Source organism: Genypterus blacodes, unplaced genomic scaffold (assembly GCF_046128005.1).
Source record: "Genypterus blacodes isolate CSIRO-AG114 ecotype Tasmania unplaced genomic scaffold, CSIRO-AGI_Gbla_v1 ptg000032l_1, whole genome shotgun sequence".
Classification (NCBI taxonomy): Eukaryota; Metazoa; Chordata; class Actinopteri; order Ophidiiformes; family Ophidiidae; genus Genypterus; species Genypterus blacodes.
In genome coordinates this window covers 8,572,464-8,595,282 of record NW_027466845.1, presented here as the reverse complement: position 1 = coordinate 8,595,282, position 22,819 = coordinate 8,572,464, and the positions used below count along the sequence as shown (strand labels likewise).

The window sequence follows — 22,819 nt, the reverse complement described above, 5'->3', positions numbered from 1 at the left end:
GGTGTGCCTTTGAAACACAGATTAGCCACACCGTGCCGGCTCAGAGAGCTGAGATGGTGCACGGAATAAGGAGAGAAGGATTAAACTCACTGCATTGTGACAGTGCGTGTTCTCCAGAGCCAAATCAGATCCACACAAAGTAAACAGTTTGCTCTTTGGCTTAGACGTAAACGTGCTGCCGTGTCCCTCTCAGGTGGTGTTCAGTCGGCACTGCAGTCCCTGTGACATCAAGGAGCTTCTGTGTTCCTCGTCTAACATTCCCAGGTTTGTGTTGCACCACCCTCTACTTTGCATTCCTGTGTGTGTCTGGTCACAATGCATCATTTACTTTAGGAATAACAAAAACAATATCACTGTGTATCTGTTAATCTGGGGATGTTTACAGGTTTTGTAAATTGAAGGATTTCAATACAAAAACAATATTGTCATAATATTTCATTCTTTAAATGTATTATGAGAAATACAGAGGCTTTAAAGAGAATCTATACTATATTTGAATAATTTCAATCATGTTTCAATCAGTTGTCTGTGTCCCTCTAATGTTGTAACAAAAACTACAACCAAAGATTAAAAACCAGAGCAAATGTTTTCTCTCTTCTGTTCTCTTCTGTTCTCTTCTGTTCTCTTCTTGTTCCGTCACCATAGGAACACGGCCATCATGGTGGTGGACCCAGAAGGGGCTTTGGTTTCCATAGATCCCACCATGCCAACCAACTCTCCAAAGTAACAGCCAGATACTCATATGGTCTCTAACATGATACCAGCTTGGCAGCCAGTATGAGACAATGATTTTGTGTCTGATTTTCTCACAGCTCTCTGTACAAAGTGGTCCCTCTGTCCACGGGTCAGCTGGGAGGTAAACCTTTGTATTTATTCCTCCTCATAAACAGGAGGAATAAATAAACAAGCAAAGTTGGAGACTGTGAGTTGTCTCAGTTTGACTATTGTGTTGTGCTTGTGTCTGCAGAGAAGGAGGACATGTTTCAGAACGTGTTGTCTCAGGTGGCCGAGCAGTTCAGCAGGTATGTTATGTTACGGTTGAAGCCTGGTGCATACCTTACCGTCACCCTGTGTGTTTAGTGATAACGCAACCCACACGGCCAGGTTAGATCAGACAATCTTGTGTGAAAGCGATGTGATTGCCGCCTTTCGGGGCATTCTCTTCTTGCAGGGCCTTTCGCATCAACGAGTTGAAGACAGAGGTCACCAACAGGCTCGCCATGCTGGAGAAGAGAGTGGAATGTAGGTCTTCTGCTTCAACTTCTTCTTTATTTATTTGTGTAGCGCATTTCTACACTCTGGCTTAAAGCACTAGCAGATAACACTTCCCATATGTCCCTGTATGACGCCGAAGATGTTAGGTTTTCTTTGTTGACTCATTGTTGATTAATCTCAGTGTTGTCCTACAGCCTGCATTCCACCTTAAAACGTCAAGAAACTTCAACAAAATACCTACAACATAGAGTTGTGTGAGTTGAATATTCCTGTTTTTGCAGTGGAGGGCTTGAAGGTGGTGGAGATTGAGAAGTGTAAAAATGACCTGAGGAAGCTGAGAGATGAGATGACCTCAAGAGGCGGCGGCAGGTGAGATAGAAATCATGTCAAATCATTACTCACATTAATAGAAAACTAAATTCCAAATCTAAGAACAACATAAAATACATTTCCTTCCCTTTTCCGCCTGTGATCTTCAGAGTGAACTGTCCCTGTAAATACAACTTCTCAGAGGATGGAAAGAAGGTCACCCCGAGACGAGACGTCCCCAACTATCCGAAGGTACTGGTGATGGCGCAACACAAGCGTTTGTATATTGCACAAAGTCGACCTCTGGAGTTCTGATGTTTTTCACTGATTTGATTTTGGCACACAGTACACGCTGTCTCAGGAGACCATCGAGGCGCTGAAGAAGCCCACATTTGATGTCTGGCACTGGGAGCACAATGAGGTTTGTTGACATTATGGCCGCATTTTCACCTCACATTGAAGCAATTTAACACATTTTCATGATAAAATGAGGTCATTGACGTTGTTTTGTGTAAGTTGCAGCATTCTGGAGATGTTCAGCTTCACTTGCCAGGTCTTTGAATGGTCCCTATAGAACCCTGCACTATTATTTCAACAACGCCTCTGCACAACATTCTCTCAGCTGCTTCATGTAAACAATATCTTTCAGGTTCAAATGTCAGGAAAATGTTGAACAAGAGTATCGCTTTAAAGCTACAGTAAAAAAGTTATTCCTCATTCCTCTAATAGGAATCCAATTGAGCGCTCTGAATGCTTTAAATAGTTATTTTGTGGTTTCCTCTTCGCCCTCTGCTCTATATTTTTCACTTGGACTTCATTATTAAGACATTGATTAATTGTCTAATTGAATCTCTTGCTCTTCCCTTGTGTTTCCAGATGCTAAGCTGCCTAGAGTACATGTACCATGATCTAGGACTGGTGAAGTGCTTCAACATGAACCCCATCACGCTTAAACGCTGGCTGGTAAAGGTTTACACCAAAGATCATCGAAAACAAACCTTTGATCAGCGATCATTGCTCTGCCGCTCAATACTTTCCTGCCTTTCCAGTTGGCTATTCAGGAGAACTACCGCAGCAACCCCTTCCACAACTTCCGTCACTGCTTCTGCGTCAGTCAGATAATGTATGGCATGATCCACCTCTGCAATCTGCAGGTGACTACTCATGTGCTCAGCATTAACTTTACGCCAGGTAGACCCTTGCAATACTGCAGTCACCAGGACGGGATGTGTGTCTTTACCAATCGCTTTCAGGTTGTGTGTTCCTGAACGGACTCTTGCTTTTGGAATGTCACCCTTCAAACGTATACCTGTATGTGTCTGTTGTCCAGGAGAAGTTGACCCTCACAGATATGGGCATTCTCATGACAGCCGCGGTTTGTCACGACCTGGACCACCCCGGCTACAACAACACGTAAGCCTCACGCGTTTGTCTGTGTACAGTTGCATAAGCGACGATGGGAAGCTCCGTAGGCCCGTTGACAGATAGAACACCACAGACGGCCTTTGACCCCCACAGAATGTTTTAAAAACCTCTGCACGACACTGTAGTCTTTGTACTGTGGAGGTAGTTCAGCATGGGGTGAGTCGAGGTATGAAAACACAGATTTAGATCGTTGTGTTGTCTTTTGTGGGACTTCTACCTGGTTAAATACTTCTGACAGTAATGCTTCAGTGTCATGACGGAGAGATTGAATTATCTATCCATCCGTCCGCTCATCCGTCCCCATCCATCAGGTACCAAATCAACGCCCGTACAGAGCTGGCGGTGCGCTACAACGACATCTCCCCGCTGGAGAACCATCACTGCGCCGTGGCCTTCCAGATCCTCTCTCTGCCCGAGTGCAACATCTTTGCAAACGTTGATCCCGAAGCCTTCAAGCAGATCCGACAGGTGAGATGAGCCAGAACGGAACAGTGGAGTAAATACAGAACACGGTCAGGGATTTATTCAACATTTGTGTGTATGGTTTTATAAGCTTAATTTGATATTTAGCAGCATTTCTTTTGATGCATTTAAGCAACACTGTGTAACTTTTCAACCTGAAAACATTCTCTTCATATTAACATACAGACTAGTTGTTTTGCTTTGTGGGGTTACCAGTGGCATACACACAGAATCCCTCTATAAGAAAGCTTTCCATTTTTGACATTTTCGATACATCTCACATTGGCAAGGTACATGTAAAAACAAGTAGCTAGCTAGCATATTAGCAAGTCAGTGACCTGTTAGCTTGTAGAAAACCAAATACTTTCAAAATAAAATATGTAGTTACTTTATTCTCGTTTATCTGGTCTGTTGACAAAGACTTAGATGATTGTAGCGTAGCTTGTGTGGAGAGGTTTGGGTGTTGCTACATATTGGGCTATAACATTGGAAGATTAAGCTTATTTTTGTCACTTTCTTCAAAAGTATCGCCCAATATAAAAATCTGCCTAATCTAAGTAATCCCATCAATAGGGTTTAATTCTGTCTTTCTGTTTCTATTTCTGTCTCAACTATGTTCTGTTGTTGTGAAAGGTGTTGTCTTGGGCTTGTTAATCCTCCTGAATTTTGCAGAGGTAGAATTTCCTCCACTGAAGCGTTTGATCGATCAAGAAGAAACATTTGTCATGACATATGGCTTGTTTGGCCTTGCCGGTGGTATGAGCTCTGATGAGTGCCCATCCAGTCCGTGTCTGTAACTTCTACACAGTCTTGTCTTGTTTGCAGGCAATCATCACTCTGATCCTGGCCACCGACATGGCCCGACATGGCGAGATCCTCGACTCGTTCAAACAAAAAGTGGACAACTTTGACTTCACTAACGAGGAACATGTGACATGTGTACGTACAATCTATGTCTCACAAGATCACGTTGCATCTCCACCTGATGTATGTCAGCTGTTTACAGCACTGTACTGGATGTGACCTCCACACAAACAGGCCTTTTTCCGCCGAGGATTAGGTAATCAGTATAAACCACAGAGATTATATTAGCAGAACTGTGTAAACGGTCACAGAATTAGAAGCTAGAAGACGTGGTTGTGTGCACTAATTTTAAACAGACTTCTTTATCCCCCGGTTTGGTCCATATGGAACGTATGTGTGTGTGTGTGTGTGTGTGTGTGTGTGTGTGTGTGTGTGTGTGTGTGTGTGTGTGTGTGTGTGTGTTTCCAGCTGAAGATGGTTTTGATCAAGTGCTGCGATATCTCCAATGAAGTGAGGCCCACTGAGGTGGCTGAGCCATGGGTGGACTGCCTTTTGGAGGAATACTTCATGCAGGTGACCTCAGCCTAAACTGTCACTTTAGCCCTAAATTCAATGAGGTGAAGTCAGTAGTGCACATTTCACAAAAGGCAGATACCTTTGATTGATTGGACTTTTGTTTGCGTGGTTGTCAGAGTGACAGAGAGAAGTCAGAAGGTCTTCCTGTGGCCCCCTTCATGGACCGAGACAAAGTCACCAAGCCCACAGCTCAGATTGGTTTCATCAAGTTTGTCCTCATCCCCATGTTTGAGACTGTCATGAAGGTAGGACTGGGCATCTATAAATGTGGCTGAACAAACTCACTCACACACTTGACACTTGGACTGACTGTTGTTTTCCTTATGGTCTCCCAACAGCTTTTTCCTCAGATTGAGGAGATCATGGTTCAACCTCTGAGAGACTCTCGCGACCACTATGAGGAGCTAAAACAGATCGATGATGCCATGACAGAGGTAGAAACTAGTCCATCTATCTATCTATCTATCTATCTATCTATCTATCTATCTATCTATCTATCTATCTATCTATCTATCTATCTATCTATCTATCTATCTATCTATCTAACTAATTATTATATTTTATGTATTAAAGTATCCACATCTGTTATTTATTTAATGTTATAAACAAAATCCCATTCTTGGCATCCTGTAGCTAAAACTTCTGAAATAAGTAGATACAACATATGATTTTGAGGCTGGCAGTATATTCCAAAATAAACCAAATCTGGCACGGTCTCAAATTTCTGTCAAACTCCGAGCTGAGAGGAGACATTTTGTGACCCGGTCTGGCTCAAATCTTACAAGTTTTCAAACAAGAAGTAAACACACCAAAGTAAAGCGAAAACAAAATTCCAGGGATTAAACACCACAAATTCTATGACAGCGACAACTAGATGGAGGTGGGGAAAAGTTGAGTTAGTTTAAACTCTACTGTGCAGTGCACTGGGACTGACCTCAGGCCTGTAGCAGAGTGCAGGGGTCAACGTCTAGGGCAAGAATTGATAATCATTACGTCGTCACGTTCTACTAACACCATTCAGCCAAAAATCTACGTTCACCTTAATTCTTCCACATATTTTGTCCATTTGAGCAAAAGAAACCAGGATTTTGTGTTCTGTTTCCCAGCTGCTGCACAGTTCCCTTTGCTGGAGTTCTTTTCATGTAGAAGGCCACAGTTTGCTTTGCATATCCTTTTGCAGCTCATCAGTACTTTCATTTGCACAGTTTTCCGCCCAATCTAGTCGTTCCATCCTTTTCTGTGATTAGATTCTGGAAAATCCCAGTCTCCTGGAACTGGTGATGTACTGTTACCTCTTTATCGACTTTTTCAAAAATCCACCTCAACCCTCCCCGATATGTCAAACTTCGCAAAAAGCAAACCTTGCCAGACAGGTCCTCTCGTGCACATCTTTTCTAGATCACAAATACAATATATTTAGGCCACATTTGGTTCTGTTTGGAGCATTCTGCCATGCTAATATTAAAGCCACCTCAGCAAAAATTTAAGAGGAAATTTTTGAAATAAACTCCAGCTCTGCAGGTTTCTGAACACCTCATGCTTTTCACCTTTGGATGGCAAACGAACGTCAAATTCTCAGCTATACTTTTTGTGTCGCATAGTCAGGGTCTCACACACAAACACACACACACACACACACACACACAAAAACATATGAAAACACATGCATATATGCACACACCCCATCAAACCACTTGCTAACACAACGATATGTCTTTTGTTCAATGAGGCACGGAAGAAAAAAAATGAAACTAATGCATTAGGCGGGAAGAAGAAGTAAGCTCTGCAGTGAGTGAGTGCAGTGGTATCTGTGTAAGTAAAAGCAACTGACTCTTGGTTGTGCTTTGTTTGTCATGAGTGCCTCTGTCTCTGCCTCTCTCTGCCTCTCCACAGCAACTCTGCTCTAGACCTTTAGGAATGTGCAACACTTTCTCCACTTTAGATTCTCCTTTAACAGAGCACAAGCAGTTCATACGAATTTGACCGCTAAAGTCACCCAAAGCAACACTGGTAGAAAGCGAGAGATTCTTTGGCAAGCACGTAGCTCACAGTTGCAACAGAAAGACAGAAAGAAAGAACCTTGACAAGATGTGAAATTTGGATTTTGAAAATTAGCTCATTTTTGCCACTAGGGGGCAGAAAAGTTTCAAAATACGCTGACAGGCACAGTATGCCTGTGGGAGAGTCCGAAAGTGGTAGAATCTACTGGTCGAGTCAAAGGGGGCCGGATCCAACAAAATCTTTAACTTTCTGACATCGCAATGATGTGTGGATTGAGTTTAACTTCTCTGTCAAACCTTTTTTCCTTTCTGTCGCTGTGCCCGCACTCTGCAGAGAAAAGTGAAAGTGAAACTGCGCGCCCTTATTCCTGTTTATATCCCCTTTTGCGTGTCCTTGTAATCTCATTGCGATAAATCATCAAAGTTAGGGGTGTGTGTGTGTGTCTCTCTCTCTCTCTCTCTTTCTCTCGCTCTCTCTCTCTCTCTCTCTCTGAGACCGATGCAATTACATTACATACATGATCAACAACCCGATGCACCAATTTGGCGATTAATCGCAAAAAAATCTCATTGTTAACTCTAGACTTTGACTCTATTGTTGACTTATTTGCAAACAAAATCGTTTTCCTTTAGCAGACAGGCACTCCGATGTGAACAATGAACAGAACAGAAATGTGGAATGTAAACAAAAGGACACAAATAAAGAACCTGTTGGTTGAGCACGATATCCAGTATATTCAACACTTATAAAGTAGTGTTGCATGTTGCAGTTTCCATCCCACCTCCCTTTGATGCTGAAGTGCTGCCAAACCTTGGATTCGTTAATATTCGGTGGCATGTCGACAACTTCTGTCGCCAACTCCATCATGTCGTCTGTGTGTGTATGAGACAGCTCAGCTCACTCTGCAGGTGTACACAATTTCTAATAGAGATATGCTTGATATCCAGCGAACAGAATCAGTAAATTTCAGCGCCCCCTTATATAATATAAGCGGGAACAGCACACACTTCCAGAATCCAGTATCTGCTGTCTGTTTCTGTGATCTCCACTCAATTGTAAATAGGGATATAAGCGGCGATAACGGAGCAAAGTGACAGAAAGACTAATGGGAGTTTGACAGAGAACCTAAACCCTGCCTACTTTGGCATCCCAGTTCATCGCAGTTTTTTCTAACACAGCCGACCCCCCGGGTGAGACCGGTGAGAGAGGGTTCCCGCCATCTTTCAACTCTCCAACTGCCATTTCGGGTGAAGCATACTGCCGTCTCTCAACTTTTACAGGTGTTTGCTAACATGTCACCTAACAGTTGCCCACACACACCAATGGATTCATGGCAATGTTAGCAAAACCATTGGCGTAGTGGTGTTTCTGTCCACATCTATCCAGGATTCACTCTCCTTTTGCTTTGTTTTGACCTCCACCAACTCCTGACTAAAACATTTCTGCTCTTCAGGTAGTTAGATGCTGAAATTCCTTAAGCAGCTCTGCCGCTGGGCGCTGGGGACGCAGCGAATTCTATTTATTTTTGAATGAAAACAGCTGCTTCATATTGCGGGAAATGGATGACTCAACTACACTGTAATATGTGGCTGTGGCTAAATTGAAGTGTCTTAAAGCTCTTAAAGAGCTGCAGATTCTTGGTGATGATTCTCTGTGGGTTCATCACCAAATGCAACAATTTCACGGTACAAACGTATTTGATGTAATTTCAGTATAAAAAATAAAGACTGATTTGAGAAAGAAAGTCTCCATTACTTTGAATTTGACCTCTGTCAGAATGTGACTTAAAAGCAAAACCCTTTCAGGAGTTTGAACATAATGTTGGCCGTCACATATCACTACTAAATTGATGTAAACAAAGTGGTGAAGCTGTTGCTCATTTCTATTCAATTTGCCTCTTAACTGTGCTGTGTTGTTTTACAGTGACAAGACACAACAATAACCTCAAATTCCTTTTTCGCTCCATTCCACATTCGTCTTCTCCGCAGAATACAAAGAAGTTGCCATTAGGCTGTGGGTCAGTTTTGACTTTCTGCAGAGGGAAGCCAATCCTCGCTCGCAGCTCAAGGGCAACTTCAGTCCAGAGCCTTTTGTTTTTCATGAACACTGTGTCAAACTATAACCACCCTAACTCTCTTGGTGGTTACGCTTGTTTGCACTGATCTAGACTAGGATCTAGCGACTGGCCACAGAGTTTCTTCTTCTGACACTGATTGTTATTGTTTTTCCTAGTTTTAGTTTGAAGTTTCCTCCTAAAACGCATTCTGTCTCTTCCTGCCTAATTCTCGCTCTTGTTCTGTTGCAGGGGTCTCCATTCTTGCCCAAATTCAAGAAAGAGTTAAAACATGAATGAGGCCTGGCTGAGGTCTTTCTGTGAGTGATTCTGATGATTACACACGGAGGAGGAGGGAGAGGGAACAGACTGCTCGGCTACATACTGAACTAAACTTAGGCATCAAGGTGGCATATCCTGAACTTTGACTTAGACTTTTGCACTGGATGTAACAGAGAGGGACTTCCTGACCCCTCTGTGTGTTTATGGTGTTTATGGTGTTCATGTTGTTCACTCGACTAATTTTTCTTTCATTGTGCTGCAAGATCAAGAAAAAACCAGATTCTCCAAAAACAAACAAAGTTGAGTCTTTGAGTTAAAACCTCATTTTACAACTGACCCCCATGCATTTCTGAAAACACACTGGGGTAATTCATAAACAAAACATGCTAACTACAGCAATAACTGATGCTTATTCCTAAAGATTCCCTTACCTTAATTTGTGCACTTATGTCGCATTACGGACACTTTGTCACAGGTGAAAGGTCTGTAGAAAATATTAACCCATTCTGTACCATAAGGATACGTTTACGCTGCAGGGTCTCGATGCCCATATCTGATTTTTTTTGACCACCAGTTTACATCTACCTTTAAAAGTGATGCATACCTGACTTGTGTTCTTATACAAGAGCTCTTCAAGACTTTACTCCTGGCTGGCTGCTGTTTTCACTCACATATTTCCTCTATCAGCTGAAGTGAAGAAGAAAAAGTGTAGATCCTGGCAGGGGAGTCAAGACTGGTGGAATTTTGTTGTTGGGATCTTTGACTTTGAACTCTGAACTGACCTGAGGCTTCGTCTTCCATTCTTAAAGTAAATATAAGAGTAAAATCGCAGAGTAGAATGTTCTGAAATATGTGATCTGTGTGGGTTGCATGAGAGACGCCTTGGGAGAAACCAGAATTATATCTGATTTACAGTATTTCAACATTAAAACGCAAAATCAAAAGGATTCTGCATGCTTTTTATTATCCTGGTTAAACCGTCATCACTCCGATCTAATCCAGGCCACAAGTGAGTAATAAATCAAGAGTTGGGTCGCCTGAACCTGGCAGCGTAAACGTAACCCCAAGCGATGAATGAACCTTCACAGAAAACTAAAATGCACCAAAGTGGGACAACATTTTCACGTCACTGTAGCAATAAAATATGAATTGACATGGTGCAGTGTTTGGCCTTTATTTATTTATTTGTTTAGCTCACACACAGTCAGCAGTTCGTTAATCCACCACAATTGTCAGTATATGGTTTTGTAAAGTTAGATGGGAGCCTATAGTACTCACTGTTTTACCAGATCCACCCTGTAATAGTGTTCTAATTATGTCTCACAATACATGTAAAAGTGTGTTTTATATGTCTGCTCCTGTGCCACACCCTGTCCTGATGTATAAATGTTAGGCAGCACTAATAAAACAAGTTCTACCATCGTATGCAGGTGACGTTCAGTACTGATGTGAGTAAGATGTATACATGGATGGAGTTACTAGGATAATGCGAGTCTGAGAAGAATCTGCCGGCTGAGGTTGACATATTTGAGGGAATCAATTTACAATCATATAATTTTGGTCTGTTACTTAGAATGACTTTATGTCAATTTATGCTGATTTGAATTTAATCATGGTGGCTACATAATGTTGACATTTTAAAAAGTGATTTCCTGCAACAAAGTACTATAGAGTACTATAGGATAGATTCAGCCAGCATCTCACCTGCTGGCTGAATCTCACACCCCAAAAACCAACAAAGTACTATAGATAGTAGCATGTTGTGAACATTCTGACTGTTACAACAATGGGAGAAACACCACGGTGCTAGAAATGCACTCACACCACTGATTTGATAGTAGAATGAAAGTTTTCTATATTTCTCAATATAAATGAGATGATGTCATTAGAAATTATGTAGAATTTAATTATCCCCACAGATCTGTATCTGCATCCAGATCTTACTTGGACATAGTCTATTATGGGATAGATATATACCTTAAAACATTCATAAATACCTGAATCTGAAATGGAATACAATGCAGTCTTCCCTTGGCCATGACCGACACTACTTTGTCGAAAACATTCTGAGTAATCCTGTTCACAAATGAACAAATAGACGTGTGGTCTTGGCTGCAGTGTGCAGTCTTGCCAGTATCCAAATATAAATGATTTATTGCCACATTTTAGACATGAAAGCTCCAAAACAATCATTGTGTGTTGAGATATGAGCATTTATCTAGTTGTGTACTGCACCAAGGGTACTACTTATCTTCACAGCTTCCTTTTTATATGAGCAACTGGGTGGTTTGTTTTAATGACCTGTGCCTTTGGCAGCTTGGTCCTAATGATTATCATCTCACCTGCTGGCTGAATCTCACACCCCAAAAACCACCTACAACGCTGATTTGAATAATAACAGTAAGGCCCAGATAAAACAAATCTAGAATCTTTATTGTGTATTAATACTATAATGTGTCATTCTCAGTTCAATTCATTCTAATTTATTTGCACAAAATGGGATGAAAACTGATGAAGATGTGGCAGTAAAGAGGTGTGTGGGGAACTGGGAATAACAGAAGACACCGCAGCATGTTGTTACAACCCACAAAGCATTATTTGCAATTCTAAAGGGGATCACAAGAAGAACACACATGTCACACTGATGCATAGGTACATACATTTATAGGGGATTTTCAGGGGGTTAAAAATGCTGCAGTAATTGTTCTCCATTTGCTAAACAAACCTATCTAAGAGAGATTAAAAGGTTAATGAAGTAAAGGAAAACAACAGTGTGCTATTCTGGCAGCAGACCAACACATCTCAGTTTGTGGGACGTTTGACTGAGCACAATTACCCATCAGCCTCTCCCACAAGCGTGACAGAGTGTGTAAACATTATCCTGCTGGAATTTCCCAATTAAACAACATGTTCTATGTGAAGGCGTTTACTTCATCCTAATTACAAACAAACACTTAATAGAGCTCATCAGAAACAAGTATGACAGGTCAGACAACATCAGCTATAAATCACGCATATATCATAATAATCATCATTCACCATCTGCACTTTGCCGCTTTGAAAGTTTCAACTGGATGACAGCCACAGCGGTGTCGGGGGTCAGTGGAGAGAGAAGGAGATCATAAATTTGTCAGGTTTATGTGGAGAAGCTTCCATGCAAGCTAAGATAAAGGGAGCACATCGTAAACCTGCCAGCCTTTCCAGAAATTGCCCAATTAAGTTGAGCAAGGTTCCATTTTCTTTATTTGACGCAACTGTGCACACTTGTGGCCTTATTGGTCAGAGCTGTGTTCATACAACCATGAATATGAACCAATGTGACAGCAAATCTGAGTGAAAAATCTAAAGGAGCATTAAGGTCTGGAATGTTTCACCAAAGCTTCCGTTCACGCTTGAGTTCTCATTTCAGGTCGATGAAAGTGTCGCCCCCTCAGACTGACCTGCCACTCAACCTGCCGCCTTTTCACTCTCTGCACTGTTAAATGTTTTCATGGATGTAATTAATGAAAGTGATATCATGGCCTTGAGGGTGGGTGTCACCGCTTTTTAAACCGCCGCTGCAGCGTTCGACCTGTTTGTTGATGTGAAAGTGAATACATCTACAGAAACCTTGCTGGTGATTAAATGATCACGTGTGTTTTTTCCCACTAGGCTTGCACCTGATCAGACAGAGGTGTGGCAGTTTTGCACTGATATTTGATCTAAACCATTGAACAAAATCTATTAATTATAGTTTTATTTACTTAACAACATCTTCAACATCTAATTGTATAGGAAAATGGTTCCAGTGGCATTTTGTGCAAATGGTATTCTTCTTTTCAGATTGTAGAGAAGTTCTATCAATTTTACAAATAAAAATTCACCTTGTTGGTCATGACGAGGACAATTCAGCATGTGGAGCTCTCTGTATGAGGCCTTCAGTGACAGTAGAGGGCGCTGTGCAAAGTCATGCACATTTTTAGGAAACTCCCCCTGATTTCTATGAGTGGCTTTAGTTTCACACTTCTGCAAGCATCAACAGGAAGTCGCCCTTGTAATGTCACAGAGGTCCGTTTCCATAATTTCAACAAAGCTTTTCTGAAGTGGTTTTCATTTGGTGATTCAGTGCTCCTCGTGATATGATGTGCACTCCCCCTTTTAAAATCCAGTAAATCAAAAATTCTGACAAGTAGATAAGTTGCATCACCGTCCTCTGATTTGATTTATACTCTTAGTACCTGTCAAATGGAAGATTTGTGCTTCTAAGCAAAAGGGGTCAGAGTTTGCACGAGAAATTTTTTGTACGTCATCTTCACATCCTGTTACTATTAAATGCACTTGAGACACATTAGCATCACTTTGCTCTCACCTGAAACATACATAGATTAACTGTTATATTCACTGTTATATTTACTTTATCTTCCTTCAAATTAATTTATGTTCAGTGTTTGATTTAGAGGATTTTGCCTCAGCGGAAACCAATTTAATTTCTGCAGCCTGGCATGCCAAACGGTAATTTGATATGAGTGAAGATTTTATCGCTGCTCGTCAGGATAAGAAATGGATTCACAGGAATGTTCATCAAAACAGATCAAAACTTTTGTTTGCAAAGCAGTGCAAAGAGAAAAAGTTTAAGAGTTTATTTGCAAACATTGCATACATTAGCGATACATATTCCTGCAAATGCACAAATTGATTTTTTTATTGTTATTTTTTTTTTTTATTGTGCAATTTTATACACTCTAGTCATTTGCTGTTTATTTTGCAAGGTAGCTTCATATACTGTCATGTGTCAAATGTCAAATGGAACAAAAACATTTCTGTTGTTGTGGTTTTCTGAAAAGCAAATTGGAATCATCGGACCTCACAGCAATTTAAGATTAGCCCAGATCGAAACTAAGCTTAAATCACACACATAAGGAGGCTTTTGTCTAAAACGCAACATAGAATCGATGGGTTTCCCCCGATGCTGTGATTTTAATTTAGATCCTGGGGCGTCTCTTTGGTTTAGATTTGGATCACAGATTGTGCTTTAAAACTTGTTCTGCAATAGTTCCATAAATATTATCATTATCATTCCCTCTTTCCTCCTGTCCTTCTTATACTCCTTGCTTTCCCAGGTTGAATTACAGTAGGGAATTCCTCCCAGCATGCTCTGTTCTAAGGGTTAGAGTTAAAGGGCAGTGTGTGTGTGTGTGTGTGTGTGTGTGTGTGTGTGTGTGTGTGTGTGTGTGTATGTGTGTGTGTGTGTGTGTGTGTGTGTGTGTGTGTGTGTGTGTGTGTGTCAAATGAACTTCCTGCGATCTATCAACACACATTCCAAATAGCTGGAAGCCTTTGAATGATCCAAGAGTTTCATGGGAAACGGGGTAAAATATAAAACACATGGAAAAGACTCTGGCAGGCCAAGGTCCACCTCCACTACCTTTCTGTCTCCTGTTTTTCATTATGTCCTTCCATCCCGGCCAAACCTCTCTGAACTGAATATATAAGCTTCAGGATTCACCACCACGTATATAACACGTGTAATTCCCTATTAATCCTCAATCAGAGCACAGATTAGACTGCCCAACAATTCAAACAGGCCTTTGATGGCTCACCAGACACCAGAGATGGCTCGGCTCCGTGCGGCCCCGACCCGTTTCACTCGAGCACACAAACACTCGGACAATGGCGTGCTTATGGGTGAGACAGCTAAAGTATCATGGATGTGCCGTTCCCTTGACTCCCAAGTCTACAAGAATGCCCAGGGCCTCGTTTGACCGCTGGACTGTGAGGACAGATACTAGATTTACGGAGGACAGTTACATACCCTCAAAGAATGGTGGGGGGGTCAAAGGTCAGGAGTGAGAGTTAACTCTAAATTCTGCCCCTGGATTTTTGTGTCACAGACTCAAAGGCTCTACGACAGAGGCAACAAAGAGCAGCGTTGCATAGTGTAAATCTGGGAGCTGAAAGTGTTGTTTCTTTCTTTCTTGTGCACACAGATTCACCACGGTTGCTCGTTGAAAAAGTCGTTAAAATATTTTTGTAAATGTCGGAAAAGCATCGCGATGTCGCAACTTGTAAAGTATGTTTAACAGCCGAGCTTTTTTATAGAGGCCCTGGCACAACCACACGCAGCTCAGTGAGACACCTGCAGTACATGCTAATAAAACAGATCTTAAACTTTATGTTTCCATAAAGTGCTGTCAGGAGAATATGACTCCATAAAGTGGGAAGTAGAAACCTCCCACACTTATTTAAATTAGTCAAGTCCAGGGCTGCCAAAGATACATAACACCCATAACCAATAATGTAAGACATGGTCAGTATATGGCACAAATGAACCACATGTGTTGTTCAAAACATTTTTATTGCACAAACTTTACAAGCTTTACTCTTTTAGATGACACGCCGTCTAATAACCATCGTCTCAAAAATACAAGCACTGACGCTCACTACCGTTTGTTGTATTGTCTTTGTAACAGGTTCTGTCAGCACAGGTTAACACACAAACGAGGGGAAATGAGGCACGACAGATGTTTATCAGCTAACTCAAAATAACACAACTAACCAGAGCAACCACAGCATGCAATTGAGATAGAGCAGGCAATGTAACATTTAGTGTTGTCGGCTTAGGAGGTTAGTGTTTGATTGCCAATTAGATACGACTGAACACACTCAGACGGACGGCACCTCACACCTCACACCACCACGTCTCCTTTCTGCTTTAGGATTCTGAGTGTACACTATGTGGATGTGTGACAGTAACTTGTGCATTGACTGAGACAAGGTTACACCCATTTTAGGTCTGAATCCAACACAATACCAAATTAAAATGCAACAGCTCCATTCAATCCTTCTCTTTTTAAGTCACAAGTATACCGCTATCAAAGGCAACATTAACTCACATAAATATTGAAAGATCTTATTTCCAGTGAACATACAGACTGGCTTGGCTCAGATTACCTGCAGAGAGGCATCGTCTTGTATCACTTTCTCAGCTTTGTCACGCATGCTGAACCGTCACGTATTAAACACAGATACTTTGATGACACATAATGTCTGAGAACAGGTTTATCCTAAGCCAGCCTGCTCTGTGTGGGCCCATAATTCACCTTTAATTTCTGTTGGCTTTGGTCAGCATTATGCAAGAGGTTGAACTTTACACTGTACATTGTTGCAAAAGGTCATCTGGGTTTCTGTCAACAAAATAGGCCGTACCTTTATTTTTTCAACTTTAGCCTGAACTTTTAGTTTCTCTTCAAGCTTGTGATGCTTTGTTCCTTTTTTGTTTGTTTACTTTGAAGAAAGAAGTACGAGCACATTGGAACTCACTGACTTAAAAGAATACATTAGAGAGATATAAATAATCTAAATGCAATCTAATTTCTGCAAACTGCAATATAGAACTACCATCCCCTAACATATCTGACTCTGCATCTCTATTTGTATTGTTTGTGTTTTCAAATGTACATTGTCACAGCAAAAGTAGTGGATAGTAGAAGTAGATAGCATTTGACAGTAGTAGCAGTTGTAATTTTAAGAGAAATGCTTGAACCACTAGAATGTACAAAGGGTTGCTTCATTAGTACTCTTATTTTGTATTTTGTATTTATATTCTTTTGTGCCAGATGCATTAAATCCACCCCATTGCATCCAGAGTGGCAGTTAAGAGTTGTAGATGATAATCCCGGAGCATGAAAGAGGCCTGGCATTTCAGCGAGGGAGAGGCCCAGACCAGTTTGTTTACAGCGTGGTAATCTGGAGCAGGCATCTTGATTGTGCTGGCAGAACATCAGCGGCCGTGCCGTGACTGCCTGGCCACACGGCAATTACACTGGCCTCTTATCTGTATGAATGGTAGGCCTGTTAGCGCAGAAAAGCAGGCCTAATGACAGATGGACATATGGAGAACAGTCACAAAAAGGTCACCAGCATAAGGTATGTTATTAAGTTTCCACTGTAGTCTTGGCTTTGTCATAAAAACACAGGGCTGCAGTTGAATCAGATTTATGATGATGTTGATTTTCTAAACTCTTCACCTTTATCTTTTATATATATGTACTGTATATATGGCTTATATAAATGGCTAAGTACTATTTCAAGGCTTTGAGTATTCAGACAGGAGTAGTCTTAAAAAATCTTCCACTTCTTACCAATGAGGCATGGTCCCTACAGTTTTCAACATGTCCAGTAAGTAGCGGTTTTACATCTATATAGTAGGTTTACAGTCTAAGGTGTGTAGACAGATGTAGTCCAATGAACTACATGTGTTGTGTACCCGCTTTAAACATCTGTGCTGTCCAAACATTTGTTTAGCACCATCAAGACTTTCAGGCTAAACAAATTAACACTTTGACAGTAACGCAACATGACACCCAGATATGACAACGAGCAAATAACCATCGTCTCTATACAGGCCTTGAGCTAACATGTCTTTTTTCGCATTATTGTTCACAGGACTTGGTTACACCCATCATACACTATGCCCTTGATTGATTATTCACTGTGAAATCTGATCACGCAGCGTTGACTCCAATTGTGTTGATAATGATGATTTTGGTTGAGGTTGGTTGCCTTCTGGCATTTTGTGAGCAATCACCATTTTATTTTCCATGCCAGAACCCGCAAACATGGAAGGTTTTGGTCATTTTTATAGGGTTATGACTCATGACTTACGCAGTGACTTGCCGTGGCTTAGAGTGAATCATATCCACCCTAATAGACACACATACAGTAAACACATGTAAAGCAGACTAAATTCCCAGTCATTATTACTGTCCAGCCACTGCTTCACATGTATATAAAGCGGTATCATTTTACTGATGTTTTATGAACGAACCATAACTCTAAGGATGTTTAATTGCTTGGAGAAACTGTGTCAAATCTCAGCCTTATTACATACACCCCCACTGTGAGTTAGCTGTAATCCCAGAGGCTCATTGGTTTGATGAGCTGAATGCTGAGTAGATCTTCCCTGTATCCCTGACAGATGTTATGTGAGTCATGGGTTTCCTAAGACTTTAATCAACATCTGAAGGAGGGAGAGTTGCAGCATAACTCCTTGGTGAAACGTTTCAGGCATTTCCGATTACTCAGCAACCGATTTAATTAAGTTTATGGGTATAAATTTTATCCTGACAGTTCTGGAAGTTGGACGTGTTGGTGTTTTGCGTAAAGGACATATCGAGGTTTAACGAGATGTGTAGAGACTGGCATGGGACCGAGCGGCTTCCTCTGTTCTGTAATTACCGTAAGCACATACACTAAAGGCTCATGACAAAGTCTTTGTATATGTATTCTCTTGGGGGGAGAGGAGTAGCTCCACCTCCACTATTAGATCATAACAGCTTTGACCTCCCATAATGGGGAAAGATAAATGATACGTTCCTGTGTCTGTGTTTAAAGTGGGATTGGCTTTCATCTGGTGTTGGGACTGTGCCAGGAAAGATTCTCTCGCTGGGGTTTAATGTCCCCAGCTATAAGCCCAAACATGTTTGTTTTTGTACAATCTAAAGAATTGTATTTCCTCCTGTATTCCCTTTCTCATTAACTTTACAGGAGTTTCCATGGAATTGTTTAGCAACATAACCTACCAACATAAGTAATGGTAGGTTATAGGCCCTATAACATAGGGGAACGTTTGTGAGGCTGTCGAGTGTAGTGGTTTCCTAGGAGAGGCTTTTGGAGAAGTCTGTTATTTTAATATGTACATGTGTTTACATGAGCACTATACACTGATTTTTGTGCTGTGATTAAGGCAAAATTGTGACTAAGACTTATGTATAGATGGAATTTAATCAGATTGCAACATTCACCCAATGGACCCGGGCTTATTTGAAAAAGTGGTGTACAATTATAAATCAAATTACAATCGCAACCTAGGTCTCTTAGTTGAGGTACCGATGATCTTGATCTAATTATGGTGTTTAATGTATGGTGATATTTAAAAAAATATAATTTATTGCCTTCATTGCAATATTATAAAAGTTCTAACAGGCCTGGACATGTACTATTTGTTTTGCCTTTGAATGAACTGCTTGTGATAAGAGAGGAAACATCTGGATACCACAGCTGCAATGTGTTGGTTCCAAAAGTTTGATCATTAACCACCATCCAAATATTGGAGAGTGTACTTTGTGAACACACTTTGTGTTTAATAATAAACAAATCTGAAGTACTAACATTAGTGAACCATTGATTGCTTCTTCAGATTAATTAGCTTTTCTCACCATCTGGTCAGAGAGACAAAGTCTAGATGGCACCCAGAGGCAGAACAATATTACAATTTCTAGCAAGCAAATCTCCAGGCACAGGCAGCATTGTTGACCTACATACTGCTAAATGTAAAAATGACTAGGGAGGCAGTGGCTCAGTGGGTAGTGCTTCCGCTTGGGAACCCGATCGAGCACCTGCCACGGTGCCCCTGAGCAAGGCACTGAACCCTCAATTGCTCCCCCCTCTGCGAAGGGCGGTAATGTAACGTAAGTCGCTTTGGATAAAAGCGTCTGCCAAATGATCGTAATGTAATGTAATGATTAACAACAAATAACTCAAAGCTGCAAGATGAATGATGGCGCTGGACATTTAAACTGCAAAAACTCCCACATACAGTCAATCCGAGTAGAAGGAGTTGACCTGCAAAATACCAGGCGTGTTTCCCTCAAGTTCTTTTTAATGTTACAGGGGTATTACGGTGCTAATCCATGCCTAAACTAACTTAACCCTGACCTAAAAAGTATGGGGCTGTAAAACCTCTGGGAGCTTTAGAACATAATCAGTTTGCTCTTTGTTTGGAACAGTTAGGATGGAGTACAAACAATGTTGTAATAGAGCTAAAGTAAAGAAACCCTCAAACAGGATACAAGATAGAAGGATGGAAATTTCACTAAGCTGGTGTTCGAATAACATTGACATAAATAAATAAATAAATAAATAAATAAATAAATAAATAAATAAATAAATAAATAAGTAATAAAGTTGTCATGTGGTCATATTTGATCATTTACAGTCTCTTCACAGCTTCCTACAGACTTTCTTATCAATAGCTTACTCATCATTAGCAGAAGCGGCCCTCTTTTTGCTGTCACCATCCTCTCGTCTGCTTTCCATTCTCTCATCATCATCCCAACGATTCCTCCATGCGAGCCTGTGCGCCAAAAATCTCACTCTGGCCTTGCAGCTCCATGTGTGTAAATGGATATGTCCTGAGTCAGACTGCAGCAGGGAGCTCGCTGAGCGTCTGGCTGCTGCCCCAACATACTGAAGGCAGCTCAGGCAGCCAGACGGAAGAAACGGGTGGGAATAAAGACGTGGAAATATCACCAGAGGACTGGAAAGCAGCTTGATTTCATCTCCTGAAACCCTTGTTTAAACACACACACACTTAAGATCGCACACATACGCACACATTCACACACTTCTGACATTCGTCTGGAGAAGAGATCAACCACAGATCAACCACAGCGTTCTCCTCTCTCCCGCTGGCAGCTCTCCATCCGCAATCCTACTGAGGTGAAACATCATTGGCCTGTTTCTCTTGGAGGCTCTCTGATTACCTCTGGATGCTTTGTTAGAGCAAATCATTCCAGACAAAAATATTAGGGCTATACCGAGGAATAAAAGGTATTACTAGAGGCTGGGTTACCCACCTGCATGTGATGTGATCAACCTACAAAGCAAATATTGTCTTAGTCTGCCTTGAGTTTTCAATCACTGCAATAAAGGAGAAATGTGTCGGCAGGGTTGTGCGCTTTTTATCCTGGCTGCGGCTTTTATATAACGCCATACAGCTAATCACATGCAAAAGAGCTGCTCTGGTCCTTTTGTTAAGTTCATTGGTAAAAAAAATTGCTATTTTGGTGAAAAGCTCTGTCTGGGTGGCACAAATCCCCTGTCAAAAACAACCGTTTTATGTTAACTCTGTGCATGTCCATGCACATGCACAGTCATAAACACACGGCTGGAATGCAGTCAAAGCAGAATGCCTCACAAATAAGCACAATCGTCCCCCATCAAAGGGCGCATATACTTCAGATTTTTAACAGTTAAAAGTGAGTGCATGTGTATGTGAAGAGTTTGGCCTGCATTTGTATTGATTATTTCACAATTTGGCACCTAAATAACACAATTAATCACACTCCTTAACCACACTGCTTTCAATTGGAACACTCACACTGGTATTGACTCTTTGAATATTACATAATCATGTTTTGGATCCGTGTTTTTATGTGTGTCCCCATGAGGCCTTGGCAGAGCTTTTTGCACTGTTCTCTTTATGGAGCTCTGTATTGAGTTAAGTGGATATTGAAATGTCCAGATTGGCTGCTACTGTTTGAGTAATGTTCTTTCTTTATGCAGTACAAAAATTAATCAGCAAAGCATTCTTTTTTTGTGGACAAAGTATGTTGATATACAATGGAACTAGAAGTCCCTAGAAGTAATACATACTGTGTCACTTTGCAGAAAGCACAAAGAAAACTGAGAAATCAGCAGTGTCACTCCCTGTGAGCTCAGGGCTTGTATTCTTGAGACGATGGTTATTTGAAGGAGTGACTGTTGCAACTGATGCACTGCTGTTCATTTGCTTAAAATATTTGTTTGAGCTCCTTCTGAAGGTCTGGTTGGTGCTATAAAGATTTTGCTTAAACAGTTATTTTTTTTTTATGCACATAATCACACACACACACCCACACACACACAACATACTGTACGACGTGATGCAACATGGACCAGAATGCCAGAGGAATGTTTTTAGTACATTGTGGAATCCTAACCACGAAGAAGAGAGGCTGCTGAGCAATGGCGCAAAAGTATTAGTATAGTGTTCCTAATCAAGAGGTTGGTGTGTGTATGTAGTTAATTTGCGCCGTATGTGGATTAGCCTACAATATTGATATAATGATTCCATTTGCTGGACATATTCAAAACTTCTGTTAGCATGTTTTGCATTATTTGGTAGTCGAATATTTCAGATACTCATTTGGAGAGACCATCTGTTTTGAGTAGCACAAAAAGAAGAGCAACCTGTAAATCCTCATTTTTTTCACAAGTGAAGCAATGCAGATGTTTGTTTTGCTTAGAAAAGGGAACCTGTGCAGTTGAGTCGTTAGCGAGCAGACAAGACTGTGGGATCGCGTTCACAGGTTGTTCCTCAGGAATGCAAACATCTTCCCTCCACCGCAACTGGGACAATCAACAGGGTATTCCAGCTCATGCGAACATTACAAAATCAAGTTGTATTTTATCATCATGCAAGACTTTTTACACACACTAACTTAACTGAAGGTGAGTTGATGCGCTGACATGGTTACTCATACATTTGCCGTTGTATGTGGACCACACCAATTGCTAGTTAATCATGAACGCACTGTGTAATTGCTGCCTGTGTCACTGCCAAGCATGGAGCACTTTGGACTCCTGCATCTGGATACAGTATGGAAACACAGACAAACACACAGCAGACAATAAAATTCTCCATAAATCGCTTCATATTTGTGTCACTTTTGTAATCCACTGGCTATAATATAAAATATCCAACTCACATCCCATCATCTAATATGCTAAAAGTCTTCTTGGCCCTCAGCCATCTGACAGCGCTGCCAAATCTCGAGTAAGACGTAGCTTGAGAATAACTGGAGGACTGGAACTTCTCACAAAGGGACGTGTTTGCCTGACCTCCGGTCTATCAGGACCCAGGGCCCGGTTTGGTTTGCCAAGCTGGGCTAA

General features: G+C 41.2%; 1 protein-coding gene across 1 annotated transcript; it reads left to right on the top strand.

The window, feature by feature from the left end:
- Positions 1-1,189: 1,189 nt before the first annotated feature.
- pde9ac (phosphodiesterase 9ac) lies at positions 1,190-10,514 on the top strand. Its single transcript, XM_076146164.1, has 13 exons — positions 1,190-1,242; positions 1,497-1,584; positions 1,695-1,776; positions 1,871-1,945; positions 2,401-2,487; positions 2,574-2,678; positions 2,855-2,937; positions 3,261-3,417; positions 4,237-4,350; positions 4,684-4,788; positions 4,908-5,036; positions 5,130-5,225; positions 9,098-10,514. The coding sequence occupies exons 1-13, from the start codon at positions 1,221-1,223 to the stop codon at positions 9,143-9,145; spliced, it is 1,191 nt and encodes a 396-aa protein (XP_076002279.1). The 5' UTR covers positions 1,190-1,220; the 3' UTR covers positions 9,146-10,514.
- The last annotated feature ends 12,305 nt before the right edge of the window (positions 10,515-22,819 follow it).

Excerpts from the sequence above, each read along its gene's own strand:
- pde9ac (XM_076146164.1), top strand. The coding sequence starts at position 1,221 with ATGCTGGAGAAGAGAGTGGAAT. Across the intron at positions 3,418-4,236 it reads CCTTCAAGCAGATCCGACAG|GCAATCATCACTCTGATCCT; the intron begins GTGAGATGAGCC and ends TCTTGTTTGCAG. Across the intron at positions 5,037-5,129 it reads TGTTTGAGACTGTCATGAAG|CTTTTTCCTCAGATTGAGGA; the intron begins GTAGGACTGGGC and ends GTCTCCCAACAG.